This window comes from Sodiomyces alcalophilus, assembly GCF_042370955.1.
Source record: "Sodiomyces alcalophilus JCM 7366 unplaced genomic scaffold ACRALscaffold_1, whole genome shotgun sequence".
Lineage (NCBI taxonomy): Eukaryota > Fungi > Ascomycota > Sordariomycetes > Glomerellales > Plectosphaerellaceae > Sodiomyces > Sodiomyces alcalophilus.
This window is the reverse complement of record NW_027263532.1, coordinates 2,254,105-2,280,129: the sequence shown is the minus strand read 5'-3', so window position 1 is coordinate 2,280,129 and position 26,025 is coordinate 2,254,105. Positions and strand designations below refer to the sequence as shown.

The window sequence follows — 26,025 nt, the reverse complement described above, 5'->3', positions numbered from 1 at the left end:
TTCTTGGATGCCTAGCGGTTGAATTGGACACCTCATCTCCAGCGGACGAGGACGCGTAAGCAGAGTGCTCAGACATGGCGATGGAAAGGGCAGTTTCTCGGGTTTCCAAGCTTATCGAAAGTTGTCCTTTGTTGATGGGTTAGGGGTTCGTCGTGAGAACCAAGATGCATGCAGCTGCTTCATGCTGATGCTGGTGCCTGATGCTTGAAGCTTGAAGCTCGAAGCTCATCGGTGCTCCCTCGGATAAACACGGCGAGTCGCTTATCTAATCAATCCAGTCCAAGTCATATGAGACACGCACGGTACATCTATGACGTACCATCACCCCAAAGCAATCCGTCCGCGTGAGCCAAACTCAATACGAATACTGCAAGTCCCATCAAAGACCCCTCCTGCAAGGTCCCAAGGGTCCTGTTAGTGATACGCAGGGCTGGCCTGGCGAATCGCTATCAGTTATATTGCCGAAGAAACCCCCCGCGTCTCGGTCGAGCCTGATTAGAGTAGAAAGTAAGACCCCCCCCATGACGAACCCAAGAAAGACATGACATTCCAACCCTCTCTCCATCATCGGATGCGTCCATAGGGCGACCTCACCTCCAGACCAACTTCCCTGGCTCTCACCTCGCGACCTCTTTGACCTCTTTGACCTCTTTGACCTCATTCTTCTTCAAACCAAACTCGTCTTCCTACTGATTCCGCCACACGTCAGTTTGCACTCCAGTCTCGGTCGTCCGATTCCCTGGCGACCCAACTCTTCTCACCGAAGCCTCAAAGTCTCTACCCCTCACCAAGCCACCATGTTCGGTCTCGTCCCGCATCTTCTGTCGTATGTCCCGGACACCCTCTGGAACGGGGCTCTTCCCCTTCCAAGTTGCGCCTACGCCCTGCTAACGCGCACAGCTCGCTCGCCGCTTTCCTGTTCCCCGTCTTCGCTTCTTACAAAGCCCTCAAGTCGTCCGACCCCGCCCAGCTGACCCCATGGCTCATGTACTGGGTTGTCCTGAGCTGCGGCCTCCTCGTGGAATCCTGGCTTGACTGGATCCTCTTTTGGTACCTTCTACCTCATGCGCCCCCCCTTTTTTCCCCAGCGCCTCTTCTTACCTTGGGACCGGTCTAAACAATCTCGCGCAGGGTTCCCTTCTACTCCTACGCGCGCCTCCTCTTCCTCCTCTACCTCGTCCTCCCGCAGACCCAAGGCGCCCGCTTCCTGTACGAGACCTACGTGCACCCGTTCCTAGAAGACAACGAAACGCACATCGAACAATTCATCGCCGACGCCCACGACCGTCTCAAGGCCGCGGGTATATCGTACGTCAAGCACGCCATCGAGCTCATCAAAACGGGCATCCTCGGCATGCCCCCTTCCGAACCCGAACCCGAACAAGCCCCCGCCAGCGCCGCCCCGCAGTCCTACACCCAGTCCCTCCTGGCGCGGTTCAACGTCCCCTCGCCCGCACGCGCCAACGCCGGCGCAACTGACCTCTACAACCTTTTCGCCGGGGCCATCGCGGCAGCCGCCAACGCGGCTACCAGCTCCTCCGGCCCTGCTGCTGCCAGGGGCGACGACGTCTCCTCGGCGGCGACAACATCGGGCGCGAACCTCTCCAGCCTCGTACCGCCCAACCTGACCGGCGCGGGGAAGATGACCTTTATCGCCACGCAGCGGGAGCGCCTCAATGCCGTGCTCGGCGCGCTGGACCGCGAAGCCCGGGCGCTGGATCGCGAGGCGACGGTGCGGGCGGACCGGGACGGGGACGACGAGGCAGGGGCGGGAACAACGGCGCAGGGAGACGCTAGGACGCGCAGACCGTCGAACAGCTCGGGCGGGTTTGCGGAAATAAACAGGAGCCGAAGCGAGTCGGAATTCGAAAAGGTCGAGGCGGAGAGCGGGGCCGAGGAGGAGGGGGAGGATGGCCGGGTTCGTCGGCGGGCGGCGGCGGGCGGTGGTGCCGGCTCGTGGATACCGTTTGGCTGGGGCGGGGATGTTGGTAGTACAGGCGACACGTCTACGGGTCAGGATGGGCGGCAGGGGAGGAGTTCGGGGGTCGATGCCGACTTGTAGGTTCTGCGTTGGAGTGTGTTTGATCGTATCGTGACTTGTCGTTGTGGGAGAGCGTTTGGCGAATCTGCACCGGCGATGGAATGGCTGCCCAATGACCGCTTCAACACCGAGTCTTGCCCTACACTCTGTGCTACATTGTTTTCTTTACACACTATCCTACACCGTACAGACGTGACGTATTCTATGCTCTAATGTCACACCGTCTCCCTGTCCTCCATATATCCTCCATTAGACCTTTTTATAAGGATAAGCGGGATCGAGGCCCTTCTTCACCCACACCTGCCTCCTCTTCTTGGTGGCGACGTGTTCGACCCAGACCTGCTCGACGTGCTTCTTGCGGAATTCGCGGATGTAGACGGGGTCCCAGAGCTCGGAGGCGACGCCGACGTCCTTGCAGCAGCGCATCAGCGCGTTGGACTTGCAGCCCTCGACGGCGGAGGGGAGGGCTTCGAGAGTAAAGTATTGATTTTCGCCTTGGGCTTGGGAGATGAACCTGAACGGGTGTCAGTCGGCATTGCCCAGCTCTCTCTCTCTTTTTTTTTTTTTCATTTTAAGGAAAAAGAAAAATGTAGTTGAACATACCTTCCCTCAGCCACCAGGGCGTATTCCCTCGTGACAACCTTCTCCCCCACGACGGGATCCCCCTTGGGCACCAGGCCCCATCCACCCGGGCCAAAGGCGGTGTTGAGGATGCGCCGGTACTTAATCTCGGGGAGGTAAATGATGCCGTCGGGCTTGACTTCGACGTCGGCCGGGTCGACGGCTTGGGTGAGTACCTCGGCGACTTCCCTGGGGAACGGCCGCTCGCCGAGGCCGTGGAACGAACGGGACCAGTCGATTTCCGTCTGTGGGGCGCGCGGGCTCGGGCGGGAATGGACTAGGTTACGGGCGGCGTTGATGTTGACCGCCGGGGCTGTCGGGGAGGAGGGCCGAGGGGCGGGGCCGGCGGGGGCGGCGGCGGTGGCGGCGGCGGGAGCAGTGGTGGCAGCCGCCGGGGGGGCGGGTCTCGAGGACGTCGCAGGAGGAGGAGGACGGGAGGTGGAGGAGGGTGGTTGTTGTTGTTGGTTCGCGTGGAGGATGGTCGAGATGGAGAGCTGTCTCAGGCTGGGGCGGAGGACTGATGGTGCCCTAAGGATAGGGCGCATGGCGGAACGGGAAGCCATACCGACGCTGCTGTGGTCGTGGAGAGGGCGGCGGGTGGTGGGAGTTGTGGTTGACAGGTGCTAGGAGTGAGAGGATGCAACCGCTCCGTTGAATTTTCTTCTTGATGCGAAGAATCATCAACCTGGAGCTTGGGCCACCTCCAGTGTACAGTCTCAGGTGGACATCCGTACTGTATTGGACAGCGATTTCTCGCCGATTCTCATGAAAGAGTCGTCCAAGTCGAAGTGTTGGGCTGGGTGGGCCTTGAGATGATATGATCGACTGATTGATTCTATTGTAAAGAGTTGAATGGAAAGGTACATATACACAGCGCCAATGCGTAGATGTCAAGACCCTAATTATCCGTCATGCTCGTCCGCTTATCGTTGCCTTTGAGCTTCCAACATCTCTTGAACAACTCCATCTACCATCAAACAAGACACAGCCGTTGTCAATCGTTTCATCCATCGAGAGTTGATGTGAAAGGAGTCAGCTTACCTCGGCCGTACACTTCCTCCAGTCCTTTTTCTCAAAGTAACAGTCTGTCAGCTTGTTGTTTTCGTCTGAGTTGATCCTTGGTTAGCAAGTCAGGCCCATGATAAGCTGTCAATGGCACGGGTTGCAGAGTATCAAGCGTTGAGTGTCGAGTCTTGTCGTACCTGCACATCCTGTGCTGAAAATGCGCTTGTCCCTGCATCGTTGCGAAATGTCAGTCCACTGGAGCTCGCCTGTCGGGACGCGCCGCAGATGCGTTCTTCAAGAAATTCAAGGTTGGTTACTGCGCACCATTCATCAGGTTCATCGTCAACACTTGTCGCGGCGGCTTGCGCGGCATTGCTCTCGTCCTTCGACATGATTGCGCGACCTTTCTGTTCGTTCTGCGGTATGTCCGTAAGAGGCGGTGGTGGTAGTTTCTATAGGTGAGGCGAGTAATTGAAAAGCGCTTTCAGAAGCTTGACCTCGGTGTATGTGTCAAGGTGTCTTAGCCGCGCTCGGTGAAGCGGCATTAGCAGGGCTGCTTCGGCATCTCGGTGGGCCGATCTCCGACCCTCACCAAACGTCCCCAATTGGTGAGGATGCGTAATACTATGTACTCACCCACCCAGTATTCGCAAGTCGCTCACTGAAATCCTTCCCCTCTCACCTCACATATCAGACATCTATTTTCCACCGTCTTGTCTCGTTTAAATAGGGCGAGCCTCATTTCACGTCCCGGCACTTGCTGGGAGTAGGGCAATTCCGGTTAGAATCTGCAGGTTGAAACCTTCACCTGAGAGAACATCATCATGGCCTCCCGCAAGCTCAACGTCCTGGTCTATACAGGTTCTTCCTCTCTCCCCCATTAATCCGATTCAAACAACCTTGGCGCCGCGGACCGATATCTTACTGTTGCTCAGGCCCCGGAAGCACGACCGAATCCGTCCGTCATGCCATCTGCGCCCTCCGCCGCCTCCTGACTCCCAACTACGCCGTCACCCCGCTCCCGGAAGCCGTCCTCCTCAACGAACCCTGGCCGCAAACCTGCGCCCTACTCGTCATCCCGGGAGGCGCCGACCTCCCCTACTGTAGATCCCTCAACGGCCCCGGCAATCGCCGCATCATCGACTACATCCGCGGCGGGGGTGCCTTTCTTGGTCTCTGCGCGGGGGGTTACTACGGCTCCGCCCGGTGTGAGTTTGAGGTGGGGAATCCCGAGAAGGGCATGGAGGTCGTCGGCCCTCGCGAGCTGGCTTTCTTCCCCGGCACATGTCGCGGCGGTGCGTATGCCGGTTTTCAATACCATTCGGAACACGGCGCCCGGGCGACGAGGTTGAGGATAGAGCGCGATGCCTTTCCCGAAGAAAAAACACTGCCGCTAGAGACAGTGTCCTACTTTAACGGGGGCGGCGTCTTCGTTGACGCTAAATCGCTGAGGGATCAGGGAGTTGAGGTGCTGGCGAGCTATGTCCAGTCCCTCAACGTCGACGGAGGGGATGGTGAGGCTGCGGTTGTGTATTGCAAAGTGGGTGACGGAGCTGCTATCCTCACAGGGCCTCATCCAGAGTGCGTACTTGTATTCTCCAGCAAGAACCCCATCGTTGCCGCACAGCCGTAGTTTATCGGGCTGACTGACCGTTCGTTACAGGTTTGCCCCCGAGTACCTCTTTCGCCAACCGAATCTTCCGCATTACGACCAGTTGATCGAGGACCTCAAAGCAGAACATGCTTCACGGACGGCCTTCCTCAGGGCCTGTCTTCGCAAGCTGGGCCTCGAAGTACCTGACCGGGACGCCGAGATTCCCTCCTTGTCGAGCTTGCATCTCTCGTCTCTCCACCACAAGGAGGTCGAAGGCCTACTCCAGGAATGGGCAGACATCATCACTGTCGAGGACGACAAGGAGTATATCCGTGCCGAAACCGACACGTTTCGCATCGACCGCGAGGGCCGATGGTCACTCAAGGGCTTGCAACACAGCCTCCCGGGAACAAAAGAAGGCGACAAGGACGGCGATGACAAGGGTAGGCTCTCGGCCGACGGGTCGGCCATCGACTACAGCCACGTTGTCAAGGACATTGTGCCACACGACGGCGCCTGGCCCGACGAGGGGGCCACACCTGATTTCGACCACGGCTTCTTCTACCAGTGCTTACGGGCCTACCAGCTTATGGAATTCGGCGCCAGAGACTGGGGTCGAATCCTCCTCTACGGGAAGGTGGTCACTAGCACCAACACGCTTGTCGACAAGTAAGAATCCCCTCTCTTCCCATTTGTTTGGCTGGTCATTCATTACGCGAGTCTTGGCATTCTTTTTCTCCGGCCGTCCCTTTTTTTCTCTTCACACTCTTTATTGAGGCCTGCAGCCAACAGGTCCCAAAGGGGCGGAACTGTGAGCGGGGTCAGATCAATGCTTGATGCTAAACACGACTCGACCATGCCAGGAACCCGAAGCTGCTCGCGACGCTGCCCACCGGTTTCACCATTACTGCGACGCACCAAGTCGCGGCGCGAGGCCGAGGGGCCAACGTCTGGGTCTGTCCGGCCGGCAGCCTCCTCTTCTCCACCGTCATCCGCCACCCGGCTCATCTGGCCGCCTCGCGCCCCGTCGTCTTTCTGCAGTACCTCGCGGCCATTGCCGTTGTCGAGGCCATCCAGACGTACGATAAGGGATACGAGGATATGCCCATTCGGGTGAAATGGCCCAACGACGTTTGTAGGTTGCCCCGGTTCTTTGTGTCTTTTATTCTGCAGTCTCCTTGGCCATTATCCCCCCGCCCAACAAAGACAAAGGCCACCTTTACCCGATTCGCGCATCACAATTCTCCGATGTCCCGAATGCGGTTCCTGCATCACGTTGCATACTGTGGTAGAGTGCTTACCAATCTATTATCATGCAGATGCCCGAGACCCCAGCTCATCCCCCTCGAACCCATCTTACGTGAAAATCGCCGGCATCCTCTCCACCTGCACGTACACAGCGGGGAGCTACACGTGCGTACTCGGCATCGGCATCAACGTCGCGAACCCGCGCCCGACGACATCCCTCAACGACCTCCGGCCGCCGCACCTCTCCGCCTTCCGGCTCGAGAAGTTGCTCGCGCGCCTGCTGACCCGCATGGAGTGCCTCCACAGCGAATTCCTGCGCGACGGCTTCGGCGGCGGCATCGAGGAACGGTACTACCGGCACTGGCTGCACGGGGGACAGCTCGTGACGCTCCAGGACGAAGAGGGCGGAGACGAGGGAGGCCCGGCGAGGGCGCGGGTGATTGGCATCACGCGCGACTGGGGCCTGTTGCGAGCGATCGAGGTAGACGTGGATGGCCGGGCGACGGGGAAGGCGTGGGCGCTGCAGAGCGACGAGAACAGTTTTGATTACTGGAAGGGGCTCATTCGGAGGCGTGGTTGAGACGAAAAGAAAGAAAAAAGAAATAAATGAAATAAAAAGGGATAAAAAGGGATAGAAAAGGAGGGCAGAAACATAGAAAGAGAGAAGACCATAAGATGGTGTGCCTGTGGAAAGTGTTGTTGCGAGGCGGGAGAGCGGCGCGGTGTGCGGTACAACCACAGACTGGTTGCAGTAGCTGGGTCGACGAGCCAAAGAACAGGGCAATGGTAGGTCTTTTGACGATACCAGTAGCTGCCTACGCATGAGTGTACCAGACAAGAGGCTCCAGGCGGCCGTAAATAGGCTGAAGAACCAGGTAAGCGAGGGCGGGCTCAGGACGTAACGGGAATGAAGCGAATGCAACGCTGTCCCGGCCGGCTGGGCCCTGAAGCCCTGGAAGCCCTGGAATCCCAGGATCGTTGAAAAGGCGATTCCCGTAATTGTGTCGCCGAAATATTGGTGCCACCACACACGACGGATCTGGGGACGAACGGGGCAGCTTCTTGGCCAGCGTCGTATGTGGCTATTTGATTCCTATTCTCTGATTCCCTCGTCTTTTGTGGCTCGGGCGCAGAACATCAAGATTACACTATCAAGCTCTAAAGCCTCCTTCGAAAGACGTGCGACTTCACATGGTCGGGGTTCGGCCGAAGGGTCTAGCCGAGATTGATATTGATCACTTGGCTGAATCCCGACCATGGTTATACCTGCAGCGAAGTCGTTTACCCAGGTGCGAACACTACCGGTCCAATTTGATATTACCGTAAAAACTCACAAAATCCGACTTTGAGCTAAACCACGTTAGCACTGGTCCCAGTAGTTTAATCTAGACGTTACCAATCACACCGCGCTGTGAGTTACGTCAGGTCATATCCCCCATGAAAAGGACCATCGTACACTGGCTGAAATTCCTGAAAGATGGGGTAAAATGGGGCGCCAAGTCGTTAGCTCAAAGTCGAATTTTGTGAGTTTTTACGGTAGTTGAGGCGATTAGAGCGGCAACACCCGTCAGCCTCGGCCTGGTGATATCCGTGGGTTCGAGGAGAAGCTTCACACCGTGCTTCAGAGAGGGAGCCGACACAGCTGGTAACACCTCGCTCGAGTCTAGAGAACATGGAGCGCGCGAGTGGTTTTTTCCAAGCATCTTCGCATACCGCCTCGTGGTTTGTATGATTACATATATTCCTGATCCCAGTCGAGTGTCTCCAGTTCCTGGGGCTCTGGAGCCCTCGTACTCGTAGACGTGGATTCTGGGGTACGAGGCACGGGAGGAGCTTTTGCAGACGTCAAAGAGGTAAGCGAAGAGGGGCACCGACATGGGATGGGGATAATTGAGTTGCAGTCTCGCGTTGGATAGGTATGTACTGCATTCTGCAGGGGTTGACGGAGTCTGGACGAGACATCAGTCCCTCGGTGCCCAATGCAGCTGGACAAGATCATTTTGCCTTCCAAATCCAGCATCGTGGAAATCGCAGACCTGTTGGTAGACATCAGTCAGCACCGTATGAACCCCGGATGAAGGAAAAATGGCAAAAGAACAGTCAGCCGTGAGATGGACAGCGCCAACCGACAAGCTGCTTAGTACTATGAAGTGGTCTGTAGATGGCATGCCCCTTTTGGAATAGCGTGGAAGACATGAACCGCCAGGCCGGATCAGGCGGCGGAACACGGCCCGCCACTCAAAAAGGCACGGACGAAAAGGGCAGTGATTTTACCCCTGAGCGCCACCAGGAGGTCTGGCAGTATTAGCCGTCACACTAGGTAGCCAACTACCTACGGTATGTCTTATGCCAAAACCCAACGGTCGGCATGTTGGCATCTAGCCCTCCTAGGGTTACCTCTGCCGAAGCCGCATTGTCTCCCTCCTACTCACCTGCTCGTCCCCAAGAAGAGCGGCATAAAAGGGGTGACCACTTGGCCGCCGATGATGACGCTCAAGTCGGGGACATAATCAGCCGGGGAACGCAAAGACGCGACTCGTTGTGACGGGGTGAATCGCTTGAAAATTCCGGGAATCTGGGTGCGATGCGATGCCCGAGGACATCTTACTAATTTGAGATGCCCAGCCGGTTGCTCGAGCGCAGCTGGTGGCCCGTGTCCAATCAACGCATAGTATCTAGAGTTGCGTGTGACGATCTCGGACACGGCTCCCGGGGGTGGCGCATGAGGGCGGCATGGGGAAGAGGCGGGGAGGGTCATCTAGCGTTGGTTGTGGCTGGTGATGGAGGAGAGTCGGAGCCGGAGCCGGGAACACTGCGGTGGCTGGGCTGGGTGTGGTACCCAAGGGAAGATGCGAATGGCGGTGGGATATCGGCATACGCGCTGATCAAGGCAACAGCGAGATGGGGGACGAGAGACAGTATGGCGATAGCTTTGCAACGTAGATAGTGTCGACCGCTCGACGAGATGAGTCCGAAAAGCGCAGAGGGAGGTACGAGATGGTGAAGAGATGCAAAAGACAAAATGATGACGGGTCATGTGACGATCGAAGTCGAATAATCGTTGTACTTATTTCCGGGATATACCTAGTCCGTTAGTGTACCTTGGTATTGTTTGATCCGCTCCCACGAGACGCGGGACAGGAGAATCAAATCTCCATCTGTACCTTGTACTTCGTACTCCACATGCAAAAGATCCAACGTCCTCACCAAGGGCAATAAATCTTTCTTCAATTGGCGTCTTCCGCCTTTTGGATTCTTACGTTGTATTCTTATCTTTATTTTGTTTATCGCAAGTTTCACTATCCAGGAAGCGAAGCAGACAGACGTACATAGTTACATGCGACGTACTGCACATACTTTGTCACATCACCATCACATCACGTATGGTTATCAATTCGTCAACCAACGAGAAAGATGGACAAAGAAAAAGGAAAGAAAAAGCTGGGGAAGCGGGGACGCGGGGACGCGGGACGGGAATGGAATGGAATGGTTGCGTCGCTACCATCAGAGCTCTATACTCAGCATACGACGTGGATCTCCTCGTCCTTCTTGCTCGTTCTGGTTGGCCAGGATTCAGGGTCAGGACAAAATCTCGCTTTACCCGATCGAGTGGGTGGGATTTCGGCCCTGACGCTTTTCGTTCCGAGATCCCGGCTGCCCAACTGGGGTAAACAGAGAACGGAGGAGTTTGCAGAGCCGCTGTACTCTCAAGTGGAACACGGGACTTGCCGGTGAAGGAATAAGGACGCCACTAGATGATGTTCGTCTGGTTGTAGAAGGTGTGGCACTTGGCCTTTTGTTTTCGAGAAGCCGGAGCATCGAAAATGTATGAAGACTATGTCCAGGCAGAAGCACTAGAGACTCTTTGGTTAGCATGCGCGGGTTGGGAGGGAGAGGGGCAATTCCCCAATTCCCGACAAAGAGAATCAAGAGAGCCAAGAGCAACACTAGCAATGGAAATGGGCTGTTGGTGTAAATCGAGCTGAGTTAATAGTTGTACTTCAGCCTAAGGAAATGGTTCTAGGTAATTCTTATTTCCCGGTTAGCAGAGCGGTTGGTTGTTAGTCGATGGTTGGTGATGGTGGTGGTGATGGTGTGGGTGGTGGTTGGAAACCTCACTTCTACACTTCTTCTGTTCCTGGATGGCTAGTTCCGCCTCTTCGGCGCAGTCACTACGCGAGGCCCGGATGGACCGGTCAAGACCCCATTCGAACGACGCGACTGCGGCCTGTACCCAGCGTATGCCCCATTGCCCTACGAGAGGGACCCCTCCAACGCCCATCAGCTGGGTGTTTCCATGCCCATCCCGCTCCCATCCCCGTTCGAGGCTTGTCTTGGGTCGCATTAGCCTGCTGGAAAAACGTGATGGGTGGGTGGGTGGAGGATCGCATGGCCCAACGGCAGGCCCGTGACATGCATCCGAATCTGGGGATGGCCCATTATCCCACCCGTTCTCTCTGCGCTGCATGTTGTTGCATGTGGTTCATTGGGTCCATGTACGTCGTCACTAAGATATATGTAAATGAACGCATGCCTCGGATCCTTTCCAGGTTCGTCTTCTAGGGTTCTGTCATCTTTTTTTCCTTCATCATTTTCTTTGCCTGACGAACCCCCATCCTCCCAGGTAATGGGATGCTTCGGCGACACGCAAGGGTTTTGCCATGACAGCAGTCCCATCGGCCTTGTTGAATAGGAGATCAAGAATAAAGTGAAATAATACGACCTACCGAGAAACGAAGCGCCACGCATTATAAGCCTTCTCATCGTCGTTTGATATCCAGCCCCTGATATCTCCGCCTCTATTTACCGGAAATCACTTACATCATGGACGACGGGTCCCTCTTGGCCAACTCGACCTCAAGTCCGGGGAACCAGGTCGGTTGTTGATCTTCCCATCCATCTCAATTTCATCTCGTCCCCACTAACATGAGATTCCGGGGTTCGCAGGCGGCCAAAGACGATGTCGTTGATACCGGCCTCCCTCTGGCCCTCCTCGGCCTGGTGCTCCCGCACGGCGTATGCGCCCTGTTCATCCTCGGCCGCTTGTACGCCCGCGTCGTGCTCCTGCGCAAGTGGTTCCTCGACGACACCCTCATCGTATTGTCCTTCCTCTTCTCCACCGCCGTCTGCGTCATCTACAGCGTGGCCTCCAAGCGGCCCGACATCCTCCACGCCGACGAGGAGGCCCTCCAGTCCAGCCTGGGGCCCGGCAACCAGTGGGCCGTCCACCCCTACATCCTCCGGACCTACCTGGGCCTCATCTTCTACCAGGTCTGCCTCTGCCTCAACAAGCTCTCCATCCTGTCCTTCTACCTGCGCATGTTCAACTCGCGCCCCAAGGAGCGCATCCTCGTCCTGTGCACCATCGCCTTTGTCATCGCATTTGGCCTGCCCATGCTCTTCATGAGCATCTTCCAGTGCCACCCGACCGCCGGCCGCTTCTTCGGCCGCCCCATGTACTGCTTCAAATTTGCCGACCTCCTCATCTCCAGCGCCACCTTCCACGCCCTGACCGACACCTGGCTCCTCCTCATCATCGTGCCCGTCATCTCCGGGCTCGACATCCCCGCCAAGCAAAAGATTGTCCTCTCCGTCGTCCTCAACCTGGGCATCTTCGTCATCACCGCCGGCGTCGTCCGCCTCATGCTCAGCCTGCGCGAGAACTTCCGCCCGGACCTCGTCGGCGTCACCACCACCCTCGGCTTCTTCATCATGACCATCCTCGAGTGCGACCTCGCCATCATCTGCGCCAGCGCACCGACCCTCCGGCCCCTGTTCGCCCGCGTCTTCCCCTGGATCATGCGCGACCCGCGCCGCCGCTCCATGCGGCCCGGCTTCGTCCCCGGCGTCGCCCTCACCTCCCCCGCGAGAAGGCTCACCACGCGTCGGTCGCCGAACAGCAATAAGAACAAGGACGACAGCGGGAAAAGTAACGGCCGCGACTGGACCGAGCCGGTGCGCATGACGACCACCACCACCATGAACACCAGCTCGCCCCTCGTGCACAGCCGCAACGCCAGCAACGGCAGCCGGTTCAGCAAGCTGACCAGGAAGGGGGGAGGAGGAGGAGGAGGGGAAGCGGGCGGCCTGGCGACCCCGGCGCCCGTGCTGGGAAGCTCTAGCACCCGAACCAAGACCAGCAGCCACAAGCGCACGGCCACGACCGCGCCGCTGAGCTTGCGGAGCATGGCGTCCGTCATTGGCGTCGGCGGCTCGGGGAGCAGGAGCCGCGAGCACACCAGGACGGGCGACGGCCGGCCCATCTTGGATAACAGCCAGACCAACTCGGTCACGAGCGACATGCAGTTCGAGGCTGGCCGGTACGACGAAAGGCCGCCGCAGCAGTATAACCAGAGGATCCCCATGGTGCGGTGGCGGCAGAGCCGGGAGAGCCTCGTCGTCGGGGAGAACGACCCCATGGGCCGCGTGAGCCCGCCGCAATATGGCTACGAGGTCCACGCGTGGTCGCCGAGGTCCGGCGGCCGGGAAGGGGGAGAGATATGGGATGGGAGCACCACGTGGGACGGGAGGGACAGGTGGGAAGGGAGGGATGTGTGGGATGACCCCAGGCTAGAGCGGGGAGGTCACGGCTAGCCAGCTGTCCTGCCCGGTGGGTGTGTGGTTCTGTGCTTTACCTTTCCCCTTTGTTCCCAGCGGTTGATTTTTTTTCCTTCTTCTTGATTTTCTGTTTATTATTCCCCCCGGCCCCAGAGAGAGGCATGGCAAAAGGCGTTGGCAGGGTTTTGGACATGACGAGCGCAAGAAGACGAGATTCATGTGTGTAAAATGAAAGGAGAGTGTCTCGAGAAGAGCCATTGCCGGGCCCACGACGGAGCCTCGACTGAGATGAGGGTCTTGAGATGAGGGTCCTTGGCATGAGGACTCTGTGTCGACGGTGAGCGGCGACAGATGTCCCGATTCGGACAATTGGTCGCCGCATCGAGTTGTCATTCGTTGTCCTTTAATACCATATTCAATGTCAATGATATGAGCCTTACAAGTTTCAGTGTAACGTCAGGTTCGGGATCGACGTTGCCGAAAGCCCTGCACCTGCATATTGACAAATGCTCCTATGGCGATTCGTAATTTCCATTGCACGTTGGCGACTCGACTCTCAACCGAAAACTCGACAGGGAGTTCCCTGGACTTCCAAGTGAGGGAGAGCCTGGGAGGCAGGGGGAGTCGATCGTCCGGGATCTTTGCTTGCCGATATTACCGATTCGGCTTGGGCTTGGGGATTATGAAAAGATTCGAGAAGCTCAAGAAGAGACAAGGACGGGTTGCCTTTTTCCTTTGTCATAGGAAGGTGGTGATGCTTCGTTTTTTCCATGTACGGTGAAGCGGTGAAGACGGTAAGTGCAGATTACATAATCTAGAAGAGGTACGGTAGGTCACGAGTATGGTCACGTGAAGTGCTTGGCGAAAGTCCATGCACTCCTCGCCATGTCTCGCCTGGGTTTCGGATCTGCCCTTCGACTTTGGACTTGGCGCCAATGTCCCGCGTAACAACGTCTCCTCCGTATCGCAACCCCTTTGTTGCTATCAAACACGTGTTCGACCATGTTCAAAACTGACCAGGGACACCTTATCATTGTCGGGAGACGAGTGTCTTGTCATACGCGACATCCGGAGAACAGACGCACTCAGTACAGCTCTTCCTCGTCCTCGTCCTCGTCCTACCGGAACGACGATATGGCCAGATGCCACAAGCCGCCAGGGGCATCAGGGGCCAGTCTTCCTTCCGTCGCCGGTTCCTGTAGTGGAGAGACTCTCCACAGGCCATGATTACTTTCTACGCACCCCGTCTCTGTAGTTATCTTTGATGCTAAAGGTAACCATCCCACCAGTCCGCGACATCCATCCCGTCAATCTCGACCAGGCTTCCTGAAAGGACCTGGTGCCTGGTGCCTGAAGAACGAATACCCGGTGAACTCAAGGTCTTGGCTTCATGCTTGTGTCGCCGCCCATGCACCGGTGTTCCGGAAGTCGGCGCCAGGCCAGGGGCACCCCAGACGATACGAGACGACGCGGCAACCCATGCGTCATATGTGCAACAGTCTACAATTGACCGACCCTACAATGCATGCGAACCATCTGCCTCGACCATCGCCATGCTGGGCTGAGGCCATCCCATCCTCGTATCCATAGTCCCACATGCGTTCCGGTGACCTGGTGAGACCCCTTCAAGAGCGGCACTTCCATCTCTAGTGATGGCCCCTTTAGCTTCCTCCATTACATGGTTACTCGACGTGGCTAGCCGGGCTCAAGGGAATATGGCCGTTCCCATCTCTGCAATCCCTGTATCTTTTCGAACTACACTTCTAAGACCGGGGAGCACATCCCTCGCCAGTGGCCTTATCTACTTCCCCTTCCCCGCCCGCTTCCCTGCCCAGCTGTCTCGTCTTAGTCCGCATCTTGTTGTCATTCCTGCATCAGTATCCAGTCGAAACTGTCGAGTATGAATGCTAGTCGCGTCTACCACGGCTTCACTTCCAGCTCTGCCGGCCGTTACTTGTGCAATATCTCTCGTCGCTCGTCGCCACCACAGCCTCAACACACAGCCTCAATCTGTCACCTACACCATCGGCCGCTTTACATGAGGGGTTCGAGTAGCACTTGAGGACAGAGAGGACATCAAGAGGAGGATGTCCAGTGTCTTTCCAAAGCGGTTGACGAACGCGAGGGTAGGCATTCGTACGCTGCGTTCCAAAGGCGAGCCACAGCGGAGACCGGGACTCGAGTTTTATATCTCGTACCATCTATCACCACCTGACCCATAGAGCCGACGTGTTCTATCCACAGAAGACTCAATGCAAAGCCGATGGTTCTCAAGGCTCGCTCCCGTCAAGCGCCAACTAGACGGTATTGGGCCTCCCAACAATTCAACTTCCAGGTCCACTCTCGTAACAATCACCTCAGTGCCAGCTCCCACAGCAACAGTGTCCATTGTCACATCGGCATTCTTACCATCGGGTATGATGCATCCAGTACGAACGTGTCGAGGGAGGCTAACCGAAGATTAGATGGAAATGTTGTCTCTGAAACGTCGCTCTCGACTCTACCTACTGATCCCACGGACTCTGATGTCGCCAGTCATTCGTCCATCTCACACCGGCCATCATCGCAGACTCCGTCCGGTTCGACAGAATCTTTACCCATTCTTACCTCGATCCCAGGCGTATCAACCAGCGCCATGGCGTCTAGCTTCATGCCTACCATGTCGGGCGACAGCTCATTGCCGACCTCATCGTCATCCGAAGCCCCTACCTCCGTCAGCACGCAATCATCTGCGACGATCGAATCTTCCGCATCAACCGCGTCTCCTCTCACCGCCGATGAACTCGGCGCAATAATATCAGGCGCCCTCATCTTCCTCCTTCTCGCCGTCATCCTCGGCATCATGTTCTGGTTTCGCCGAAGAGAGGAGAAACTTCTCGACCCAGAGCAAAAGTTATCAGGGGCCACTCCCGCAGACCAGAGCCCCGCCAGTTCCCATCATAGTAAAGCCAACCCCGAGATCCTGGGCGAGCCTGCCGTCACTGGACCTGACTGGTCTGGCTGGCCGACGGAAAGCCAGGTTCGAGTTTCCCGCCAGCCTCATCCTCGGCGACGGACGTTGAGCTCGGAGCTATCGCCATTCGGCTACCTTACCCCTCCACCTGGCATGGCCCTTACCACAAATACTGTTTGCAATATGGACGGCAGGGTTTCTAGGAAGGCCGCTGGAGGAAGGCCAACGCAGTCCCCAGAAAACAACGAGTCAGATGCAGGCCAGTATCGACCTGTATCGGGCAGCATAGGGCGCGCTGTCCACATGACGCCGCCACCACCTCCGTCACCACGTCCGCCCCGACGTCCAGTCGCACGCCCTGTCTCATGTCCGTCATCACGCCCAACATCACACCCAACATCACGCCCAACATCGCGCCGGTCACCTCCACCACGTCCTCCCCGACCCCCGTCATTGGGCACTCCGAACTATTCATAGTTCTCGTGCCGAGCATTTGTTCGGAGCCTAGGTTTTCGGATAAGAGGCGCAGTGCCTGTGAGAACTACGATATGTAAGGGCCGAACTTTGATGGAAACCTTTCTATGCGTAGCGTTTAGTGATCTTCTCATGTGTTACTACTTAGATTGGAAAGAAATACAGATACCCCTGGGATGACCGTCTTTGCGCAAGAGGTGGAAGTAAGGAATGTACAGTTCACTTCATGCCGTAAACCTAGACCATTTTGACCACCGGACACGCAACTGATCGTATGATGTTCGCCGTCGTCTCAACACTGGCCGTGCCGGATGCCGGATACCGTATCGGATCCCGTACCATCCGCGCAGACCACTTCACCGGAGAGCAATACATCTCACTGTCACGCGCATCCTCGATCAAAAATGAGGCGATCCAGCGAAAGGGTGGAGACGCTTTATAAGATACAGTAGATACACTCAAGGGTCCCCGTCTCCACGGCACCCTTGCCTCCAACTAGCTCCCCTCCCCGTTCTTCCACCTCTTTCCGCCTCGATATTGTACAGTGGATATTACAGCAAAGCAAGCAGCTCGTTGTTTTTTATCATCTAAAAGCGAATCCGTCCAAAATGTCAGCATGGCCCCACCCCGCTAGGAGCCAGCGATCACCCCAAAAACGCCATGCCGTGCTATGTCCATGCGAAATCGAGAGAAGTGGTGTGTGTGAGTGTGCGCGTCGCGTGCGTTGTGTGTATGCGTAATACCCGTTCAGCCACAAGTGCGGGCCATCGTCCTCTTCGAGTTGTACAGAGGCGAATCGTCGAGCCCATGTTGTGTCGATGGCCCTAGGTCCGAGAACCCCAGTCCTCCTCGGTATGTTATCGCGATGGCTCCAGAGGAAGATGTGTTACGACCGTGAACGATGCAAAGAGGCCCATCAAGTAAAACGCCGCGGAATTCAAAATCGAGAACGGTAAAAGGTGTTGCCCCTTTCACCGATTCTTATAAATCTTGGGCTTGAACCCTTCTTTCACCTCGGCCTCCTGCTCCTCCTTTTCGACCATGGGCTCGACCTCACTTAGCAGCCTCTCCCGCGCGCGAACGACCTTGCTCTGCAGATAGAAGCTGCCGCCCTTTTCCGGGTCGTTGGCGTCGAAGAGGCGCTTGTACCGCTCGGCGACCTGCTCGGCCGTGGCGCCGCCGGCGCCGTCCTTGGGCGGCTTGACGTTGAGGATCTTGCAGGCCTCGTCGAGGGTCATGCCGCTGGAGATGTTGGCGTGGCCGGCGGCGGCGGCGCCGCCCATCTTGGCCTGCGCGCGGGCGAACTCGGACGACGCTTGCGCTTGGCGGTAGGCGGCCATGAAGGACCGGCCTACGATGCGGCTGCCGACGAAGACGATTTGGGTTATTAGACGGTGCGCCTATGAAGAAGATGGTGGGTTAGTACGGCGAGATGTCGCATGCATGGATCGGGGTCGTGGACAGAGGGGACGGCAAAATGTTGGCCAAGGGGCAAGGGGGATGATGGGGCGTCGAAGGCAAACGAGAATCCTGTACCATTGTCGCTGAAGACGAGCACGAGTTTGCTCGTTCAACTTGCAGATGAAAAATCGATGCTCTCGGGGAGGTCTCGGTGGGCTCGGAAGAGAAGCGGGCTTGGAGGACGAAGCAAGTTGGAGTTTTTGTCGAGTTGAACGTCTCGGAGATCTGCGGTTCGAAAAGAAAAAAAAAATACGAGCCAATAGATGAGGCCGCTGCCGACCAGACCACCTGGAATATTCCAAGGCCCGGTTCTCGGCATTCCGTTCTGAGCCGATTATTAGCCGCGATCAATGACTAAGGCAGATAGATTATATAATCAATCGTAACGCATTCCTCGCAAGATACAAGTGGTTGGTACCTAGGTAGGTAGGCATCCACAAGGCTGTCAACTCGACACGGTGGCTGACATAAGTCGTCATCCTCGACTTGCCATCACGATACCTTTTGTGTGCTGGGTCCAGGTGTCACTGAAGCTCCATTTCTGGACTCGACGCAACGAATCTTGGGACTGCTACGAACCTCATCCCAAGCTCCCGTCCATCCGCCCACTTTGCTGTCGCCCGACGTCTCAGCTCAACTCCCAGTGTTATTCTGCGCTCGTTCCAACACATTGCTCTCGCACGAGGATCGGCTCCCCTAGAGCCCTCCATTAAGGACCTCCCTCCGGCTTCGATATCAGCTTCTCTTCTTCCTGTCCTCCATCGAACACACCGCGCCAGCCATGTCTAACTACTACAACCCGCAACAAACGTCTTACGGCGCACCGCCCCCGGCTGCCGGAGCCCAAAACCTCCAGTTCTTTCCATCTTCCTACGCACCCGGCGTCTCGGGGCAGACCGCATCGCAACAGAACTTTGGCTTTGCGCCTCAGACTGGTGGGCAATATGGCGCCGGTCCGTCGGGGTTCAATTCGGGGTTTGCCAATGGGCCTGGCGTGACGGGCCGTATGGGAGAGCAGGGCGGTCTGAGGACAGGATGGCTTGCCGCGTTCTCGACGGAGGGATATGACGGAGAGCCGCCTCTATTGGAGGTAAACATTGATGTTCACTGTCGCATGTCCTGATCGGCTCTTCAAAACTAACCCGATGTTCAGGAGCTTGGTGTCAACTTTACACACATTCGAGCAAAGGTTCGTCAAAATACAATCCCCGGCAGAGATGACACCACGCACCTATACTCTCTTCCACTGCCTGCCCTCTCCTCTCGGACAGCCCGCTAACCCTGCGTCTTCTCCTAGACCCTCGCAGTCCTCAACCCCTTCCGACGCATCGACCAACACATCATGGACGACTCGGACCTCGCTGGCCCCATCATCTTCTTCCTCCTCTTCGGCACCTTCCTTCTCTTCTCCGGCCAAGTGCATTTTGGATACATCTACGGTATATAAGTCCCACAACACAAGTCGTGTATCAATGCTCACTCTGACAAAAACACAGGCCTTGCCCTCCTGGGGTCCATTTCCCTCCACACCATCCTCTCCCTCATGACCCCTGTCGGCCCGGATCCGGACGACGCGCACCACCCGACCGGACCGCAATATGATCCCTCCACCCCGGGCTACCCCGGATCCTCGGCGGCAGGTGCTTCCACTTCTGGCGGGGGAGGCCCAGGGCGACCGGGCCACTTCTCCAGCACGCTAACCTTTGCGCGCTCGAGCTCTGTCCTGGGCTACTGCCTCCTCCCGCTGGTGGCTACGAGCCTGGTGGGCGTGGCGATGCCGATGGACACGCCGGTTGGGATCGTCCTTACCGCCGCCGCCATCTTGTGGTCTACCTACTCGGCGTCCGGCATGTTCTGCGCCGTCGGGCGCATGCGCAGCATGCGTGCGCTCGTCGCCTACCCTCTCGCGCTCTTCTACGTCGGCTTTGGTATCATGGGCATTTTCAGCTCGCGTGGCGGTGGTGCATCGCTTGCCAAAGCTGCCGCGGGGCTCAAGGGCTAAGAAGATGGCACTTTCTGGGACGATGGATAGCTGTGAGGCCACCCCTATGTATGGATGGAGGTGAACCGGCTGCACATTACTCTTGGATGCGAATCAGTGACGAAGGAGATTTGGTGCTGCGACGTATTCGGACACCGCTGGGAGCCGCTTGATCGTGATGCTGCGGGCGAGTGCGGCTGCGTCGGTCTAGTCATGAAGTTGAGGAATGGGACCCTAAGCGGCAGAGAGCAAAACCAAAACCTCTAATGTCTACATGTCTATACAGCGCGGTTTCGGAGTTGAGATGGGTGGCGTTGCATGACGGGCTGGAGTTCATCTGGTGTCGGCAGACTGGTAGCGACGCAGGACTACTTGACAGTCTGCTGGGGCACAAAGCCATGATTGTTCCACAGCGAGAAGTATGGTAATGATAACCCCACGAGCAGCAAGAGAAACAAAAAAGCAAATATATCTTGTTGCCCATAAGTTCATTCCGTGCCCCTTTTTGCGTCTATGAAGGTAAACAATCGAAAATCCAGGTCCGGGTCTCCTCCATCGCTATACAGACGGAGCAAGTCGATATGTGTCTCCATACATCGAGCGCAAAGCCCTCGATAGAAGCGCACTATTATAAAGCCCTCTCATCAATCGGGTCTGGGGAGGTGGTCTCCTAACCGCAAAGCGGGAATGCAAAAAGGCCTCCCGGTTTGGAGAATCAAAAACAAAAGTCCTGCCAGCGCCGCGAAAGCCTGCACGTCTAATATCCTACACCTTCATGTTCCCCTCTTCTCTCCAGCGCCAAAATGAAATCAAAACTCCATCCCCTGAAAGAAGCCCTAGTAGGGAGCATGTGCTGTCGGTTATAGGGACTTTCGACAGGTTAGGTGGAAGAAATAGCGGAGTTTCCACATAGATGTACTGTGAAGACGGAGGTCCGCAAGAATGTCGCTCTCATTTCCCAACTTGCCGAGGCTATAGGAGGGTGCTGTTTAAACTCTGATCAGTGGCCGTTGATGCCGTTGGGTTGGCTGGCATTGGCCTCGCCAGTGAGAAGAGAGAACTGGCCGCCGGCGAAGGCAGCGACAATCTTCTTGCCCCGGACGGCGGTGTTGTCAATCAGGGTGGGCTCTTTGATGTCATCGATGGTGCCCTGGCCCGTCTGGTAGTTGATGGAGAAGCCCCAAGAGTATGCCTTGCCGTCCGACGTGACGGCGAAGTTGTTGTCGGTGCCTGCAGAGACCTGGGCGATGTTTTCAACGGCTAATGCAAGTCAGTCACATGTCTTCTGCGGAATACATCCTTGGAAAAAGCTGGGCAGTAATGGAATAGGAGAAAATGCGGGAGGAGCTTACAGTCGACGACGGTAGGGACGGCCAAGATACGGGGGGTGCCGTGCTCATCGCGAATGAGGGCATCGTCGTCAACCTCGTCCACGGAGAGGCCGACTTGGTGGCCGTCGAAGCGGCCCCAGGTAATAAGGGTGCCGTCGTCGGCGCAGGCGAGCGAGTGGTGCTGGCCACCGTCGATATCGACAATCTTGTGGTCGGCGAGGGCCTCGACGACGGTAGGATGCAGAATCATGGCGTCATCCTCGCCGGCGCCGTCGCTGATGCCCGTCTCGGCAAAGTTGTTGAGGCCCCAGGCCCAGACCTTACCGTCGACATCGATGGCGAAGCTGTGGTATTGCCCGCAGGCGATCTTCTCAATCTTCTTCCTCCCAAGACCCGTGCCCTGAGGGATGAGCGAGGTCATCTTGTTGCGCTCGATGATGCGTCGGCCGAGCTGGTTCTGCTCGCCGCAGCCCCAGGCGAGAATGTTGCCCTTGGCATCGAGGGCGAGGATATGGTTGGATCCGGCCGCGAGGGCCTTGATGTCCTTGAGCTCCGACATGAAATGGGGGGTGTACTGGACCTTGACGGATGGGCTGAAGCCGAGGATGCCGTCGCTAGACTGTAGTAGATGGGAGACAGATTAGTTCGTGTTCGTGGAATGAAAAAAACGAAAGCGGATTCTTGCAAGAGATACGTACGCGGAAAGTGCCCCAGCCGTAAACGCGTCCATCCTCGGTCAGGGCAAAGGTGGCGCTATCGCTGGCCACGAGTTGCACGAATTTGGCTTCGGGGGCGAAGTGCTCAGCCGAGACCGCAGTTGGTGTGCTCTCGAGGGGGTTGAGACCAGAGTCATCGTCGTCGTCGTCGTCCGAGTCCGAGTGGTCGGCTTGGTCCGCATCGCGAAGACCTCCATCCCACTTGGTGCTGCGGCCCAAGGCGCCCTGATCGTTGACACCCCATGTGAGGATGGTGTTATCTTTGGTAAGGACCGCGACGTGCATGCCGCCGCAGGCCACCTGAACAACGCCAACCGAAGCGGCAGAGAGGTTGGGGTTGAGGCGCGGGCGTTTGACGTCGACGGGCTTCTTGCCATCGATGCGTTTGCTTCCCAGGCCCAGCTCGCCCGAGGAGCCTTCACCGAAGACGTAGACGTCAAGGATGGTGGTGGGCGCGTCATTGATCTTGGGACCGATCTGATGCGGGTGCGGCTTGGGCTCGGCCGCCTTGGGCTCGGGGGTCTTCCTGGGAAGCTTGGCGGCCTTGACGGGCTTCTTCGCCGCGGGCGTGGCAGCCCTCTTCTTCCTGCCATTCACCTTGGCCTCGGCTGGTTCGACGGTTGCCTGGCGTTTCGAAGCACCGGTGGCCGCCTTCTTGGGTGCGGCCTTGGCTGTCTTCTTGGGAGTCGCGATGGTTCTGGACTTTTTGACTCTGGGAACATCTTCGGGGGAATCGGAAGCCTCATCTTCGGCCTTGCGCTTTTTGGAAGCCGCCGTGCTCTTGGTCTGTTTCGTCGTCTGGTTCAGTTTTCCAGGCTCGGCCTTTTTGAGCGCCGTCTTGGAGAGCTTGGCTGTGGCCGTCTTGGTAGCCGTCTTGGTGGCCGTCTTCGTGGTTGTCTTGGTAGTTGTCTTCTTCACATCAGGACTCGCTGCCTTCTTCGGCTTTGTCTCAACAGCCGCGCTCCTTCTCGCTCTGGAAGACATGATGATAAGGGTGAATGGAGTGTAGTGTGTCTGGCTTGGATTTCTCGCGATGGAGGAACGCGCACCGACAATGTAGGTGGTCAGGCAGGAAGGGGTCGCACGAATTCGCGACTTTTAGAAGTCGAGGGAAATGTAATGGGCCGCGATTAGGTAGATGCGGCAGAAATAAAAAGACACCAGATCCAGAGACGTGTGGAATAAGTTGAGGGTCGAGGGTTGGAAAGATGGAAGAGAGAAAAAACAAGTGGTGCGACGCGCCACGGAGCTCGACAGTAATAATAAAGAAAAAAATGACGAAAAAAAGGGTGTGGAATTTTGTAGCTTGCCTAGCTGGTGGCTGTATTGTGGCCCGATTGCTGAATCAGCAAGAGCTCTGCAGGTTTGGACACGGCATCTAGTCTATAACAGGAATAGCGTCGCTTTGTATCAGATGCTCTCATTGTTCTGGTGTGAACGACAAAAACCTCGAGGTAGCTTTCAATGAAGCTCCTGATTGGGTATGAGGCAAAAAATGTCGAGACGCAATCTTTGCTGGTTCAAATGAGGCCAGACCAGACGAGACGAGCCTGCTCTGCTCTTGGTCACCTCGGTCAGCACCTCTTGATTATACCGGGACACACTCAGGCCTATGTTTGTCGCAGACTTTTACCACTACGCTAAAAAGGAATATCCCTTATAACGATAGGGTAAAGTACTGCTTATATTGGTTATAACACACCCCCTTAGCCTATAAAGAAAGGAAGATCTCGCACTTTAGAGGTGTAACGAGATGATCGCAGACCCACCGGCATGTAGTCGGACCGATGGCCGCGCACGGACCACCGATCCGAACCTATCTCTGCGCGTGCGTTAAGGGATTAGTTTAATCCCTTAAGTTAAAGTCTTGGTTTAAAGTCAGCGCTTAGTTAATAAATATACCGCGATTACTCTACGGTACTAAGCTATTAAGCCTTTCCTATAATATCTTTTCCTTAACTAAAATCTACGGACTTTCTTTTCGTTATAATTCTTTAACTTCCATACCTTTAAGGTAGTTAGGCCGAAGATACTACTAAGAAGGACTTAAGGAATAAACGTCCCCCCGGGGGGAGTTAGCGAAGCGGATACTAGGTAGCTACCCGCCGTACTAAAGTTAATAACGATAATAGCCGAATAGGAACCGTCGGATAAAAATAAAGGGTTAACGGATACGCCGGTTATACTCGGTCCTAAAGATAGTGGTTTATAGGCTAATCGGCGATCTATCGCCGGCCCCTTAACGTCGATATAAGAGGCGTTAATTACGATATTTTCGTAATATCTCTAATAATAAAGCGAGATTAATTAAGTAATTATAAAGAAGCTCGCCGAATAACCGGCGCCCCGGTATAATTATAAAAAACCGCCGGTATATAATTATAAGCTAATTAAAGAGTTATTTATAGTTATAGAAATTAATAATTAGTTAGTAGCGATTAAGGCTAGGAATTAGTTTAGACCTAGTACCCTAATACTATAATAGATCGAATAGGCTTTAATAAAGCTTAAATATACCTTCTAAATATCCTAAAGGCACTATACCCGGAAAATTACTAACCCGAATTAGAATAACTTTATAACGTTTATTCGGTAAAAGCACCTATCCTAGGATATATAATAGTATTATTACTATAAGGAACTTTATAAGCTATAAATAACCGGCGATATAACGCTAATAAAGCTATTTAAATAATAGGATAACCTATATAGGCTATTAGGCTAGGAGATAAGCAGAAGCGAAGAGCGTACCTATAATTATTTTAGTCGGCTACCCCTATATATTAAGGATAAGATATAGGAGCGGAAAACCGAATTAGATAAGGCGGTAACGCTAGCTTAAAAGGCGTAGCTATTCTAGGATATAAGCCTTATTAAGAAGGCGAGTAGTAAATAATCGGATACCGGTTATAAAAGGACCCTATTAAACTTTTAGTGTTCGGATAGTCGCTTAAGTCGGGTAAGCACCCCGGCGATTAGTTAGTATATACCCGCTAAGCTAGGTAGGATAAACTTAAAGGGGGCGCCCTTAACGGGTTAAAAGGTATCGGGCTCGGGTCTAAAGCCTTTATAAGCATAGCCTAGTACGCGTGCCTTTATAGGCGAGTACTATAACTATAATAAAAAGGGCTACTATTCTAAGGACTACTATAATAATAAGGAATAACGGATAACTAATAATAGGGCGGCGAAGGCTTATACCCGCGTTAGTAATATACACGCTATATATAACGACCTTAATAATAATATTCGGGTTAAAGAACTCTACTTATTAGGAAACGAGTCGGTATAGGTAATAAGGGGGCCGGACCTATACCTAATAACCGGCTAGCGATTATAATAGGCGAGGTAATAAGATTTATAATAATAGTAATCCGTTATAAAAAGGAGATCGAGTTCCGTGTAGATTTAGATACCTATACGTAGGTATTAGCCCGGCGTTAATAAAACGCCTAGGGTTAAAACCGCTCTTAGAGGTTAAGACTCCGGAGATCGAAGGCTTTGGCAAGGGTTCGCGGAGCGTACGGCTTAGCTTTCTATTTACTAAACGTAAAAGGGCGGCCACGCCTATTAAAAAGGGTCTTCTTATATACGGATCGACCTAAAGGTACCGGATAATTACTACTCTTAAACGATAATATAGGTTAGGAAGGTATTATAATTAATACGGCCCGCTAAATATTCGTTTACGGGCCGATCTTAATTATAGACCCTAAGCTATAGGCTTATAAGGTTATCGAAAAGCGAGTAAAGGCGTACGTTATATATATCGCTGCCGCTACTATTATTATACCGGGGACACTAAATATAACTATTCCGTTTATAGATAACGATAAGGTGATATACGGACTAGTCGTCGAACTACTACCGGAAATCGCTAACTATTAGGACGTATTTTCGGAGCAGGCTATAAAGGAGCCACCCTTACTAAAAGACGCCGAATATATAATTAACTTATAAGATAGGAAGGAACCGTTATTTAGGCCGTTATATCCCCTATCTTAAGCCTAGCTAGAGGAGCTAAAGAAGTATATCGCTAAGG

General features: G+C 55.1%; 9 protein-coding genes across 9 annotated transcripts; 6 read left to right on the top strand and 3 right to left on the bottom strand.

Annotated features, from left to right (window-relative positions):
* Nucleotides 1-797: 797 nt before the first annotated feature.
* ACRALDRAFT_2038767 (uncharacterized protein) lies at nucleotides 798-2,062 on the top strand (the record flags this gene model as incomplete). The annotated part of the gene is made up of 3 exons (XM_071020903.1): nucleotides 798-826; nucleotides 901-1,050; nucleotides 1,132-2,062. 3 exons carry the CDS (start codon nucleotides 798-800, stop codon nucleotides 2,060-2,062), a joined length of 1,110 nt encoding a protein of 369 aa, XP_070879060.1.
* Nucleotides 2,063-2,299: 237 nt separating this feature from the next.
* ACRALDRAFT_1022909 (uncharacterized protein) lies at nucleotides 2,300-2,904 on the bottom strand (the record flags this gene model as incomplete). The annotated part of the gene is made up of 2 exons (XM_071014750.1): nucleotides 2,300-2,555; nucleotides 2,645-2,904. Coding segments are annotated over 2 exons (516 nt in total), but the record flags the coding sequence as incomplete, so codon positions are not given.
* A 1,459-nt stretch (nucleotides 2,905-4,363) lies between these two features.
* ACRALDRAFT_1073927 (uncharacterized protein) lies at nucleotides 4,364-7,437 on the top strand. The gene is made up of 5 exons (XM_071018174.1): nucleotides 4,364-4,528; nucleotides 4,603-5,248; nucleotides 5,331-5,930; nucleotides 6,125-6,396; nucleotides 6,581-7,437. The coding sequence occupies exons 1-5, from the start codon at nucleotides 4,492-4,494 to the stop codon at nucleotides 7,087-7,089; spliced, it is 2,064 nt and encodes a 687-aa protein (XP_070879058.1). The 5' UTR covers nucleotides 4,364-4,491; the 3' UTR covers nucleotides 7,090-7,437.
* Nucleotides 7,438-7,946: 509 nt separating this feature from the next.
* ACRALDRAFT_1067311 (uncharacterized protein) lies at nucleotides 7,947-8,817 on the top strand (the record flags this gene model as incomplete). The annotated part of the gene is made up of 5 exons (XM_071017431.1): nucleotides 7,947-8,032; nucleotides 8,135-8,231; nucleotides 8,264-8,362; nucleotides 8,446-8,615; nucleotides 8,694-8,817. The coding sequence occupies 5 exons, from the start codon at nucleotides 7,947-7,949 to the stop codon at nucleotides 8,815-8,817; spliced, it is 576 nt and encodes a 191-aa protein (XP_070879057.1).
* Nucleotides 8,818-11,078: 2,261 nt separating this feature from the next.
* ACRALDRAFT_1073928 (uncharacterized protein) lies at nucleotides 11,079-13,525 on the top strand. Its single transcript, XM_071018175.1, has 2 exons — nucleotides 11,079-11,384; nucleotides 11,457-13,525. Exons 1-2 carry the CDS (start codon nucleotides 11,334-11,336, stop codon nucleotides 13,101-13,103), a joined length of 1,698 nt encoding a protein of 565 aa, XP_070879056.1. The 5' UTR covers nucleotides 11,079-11,333; the 3' UTR covers nucleotides 13,104-13,525.
* Nucleotides 13,526-15,330: 1,805 nt separating this feature from the next.
* ACRALDRAFT_1067313 (uncharacterized protein) lies at nucleotides 15,331-16,497 on the top strand (the record flags this gene model as incomplete). Its single annotated transcript, XM_071017432.1, has 1 exon — nucleotides 15,331-16,497. The coding sequence occupies one exon, from the start codon at nucleotides 15,331-15,333 to the stop codon at nucleotides 16,495-16,497; it is 1,167 nt and encodes a 388-aa protein (XP_070879055.1).
* Nucleotides 16,498-16,891: 394 nt separating this feature from the next.
* Nucleotides 16,892-18,186, bottom strand: ACRALDRAFT_1079081 (uncharacterized protein). The gene is made up of 2 exons (XM_071018858.1): nucleotides 18,031-18,186; nucleotides 16,892-17,894 (listed from the first exon to the last, which is right to left on the bottom strand). The coding sequence occupies exons 1-2, from the start codon at nucleotides 18,031-18,033 to the stop codon at nucleotides 17,466-17,468; spliced, it is 432 nt and encodes a 143-aa protein (XP_070879054.1). The 5' UTR covers nucleotides 18,034-18,186; the 3' UTR covers nucleotides 16,892-17,465.
* A 550-nt stretch (nucleotides 18,187-18,736) lies between these two features.
* Nucleotides 18,737-19,957, top strand: ACRALDRAFT_1067315 (uncharacterized protein; the record flags this gene model as incomplete). Its single annotated transcript, XM_071017433.1, has 4 exons — nucleotides 18,737-19,045; nucleotides 19,109-19,144; nucleotides 19,253-19,394; nucleotides 19,452-19,957. 4 exons carry the CDS (start codon nucleotides 18,737-18,739, stop codon nucleotides 19,955-19,957), a joined length of 993 nt encoding a protein of 330 aa, XP_070879053.1.
* A 979-nt stretch (nucleotides 19,958-20,936) lies between these two features.
* On the bottom strand, nucleotides 20,937-22,967 carry ACRALDRAFT_1054083 (uncharacterized protein; the record flags this gene model as incomplete). The annotated part of the gene is made up of 3 exons (XM_071015808.1): nucleotides 20,937-21,196; nucleotides 21,289-21,886; nucleotides 21,966-22,967. The coding sequence occupies 3 exons, from the start codon at nucleotides 22,965-22,967 to the stop codon at nucleotides 20,937-20,939; spliced, it is 1,860 nt and encodes a 619-aa protein (XP_070879052.1).
* Nucleotides 22,968-26,025: the final 3,058 nt, after the last annotated feature.

What these genes read in the sequence shown, in the direction of transcription:
- ACRALDRAFT_1073927 (XM_071018174.1), top strand. Translation starts at nt 4,492, where the DNA reads ATGGCCTCCCGCAAGCTCAACGTCCTGGTCTATACAG. An exon ending in CAACGTCCTGGTCTATACAG is followed by an intron (nt 4,529 to 4,602) that starts GTTCTTCCTCTC and finishes ACTGTTGCTCAG; the next exon opens with GCCCCGGAAGCACGACCGAA. An exon ending in ACCAACACGCTTGTCGACAA is followed by an intron (nt 5,931 to 6,124) that starts GTAAGAATCCCC and finishes CGACCATGCCAG; the next exon opens with GAACCCGAAGCTGCTCGCGA.
- ACRALDRAFT_1073928 (XM_071018175.1), top strand. Translation starts at nt 11,334, where the DNA reads ATGGACGACGGGTCCCTCTTGGCCAACTCGACCTCAAGTCCGGGGAAC. An exon ending in CCTCAAGTCCGGGGAACCAG is followed by an intron (nt 11,385 to 11,456) that starts GTCGGTTGTTGA and finishes CGGGGTTCGCAG; the next exon opens with GCGGCCAAAGACGATGTCGT.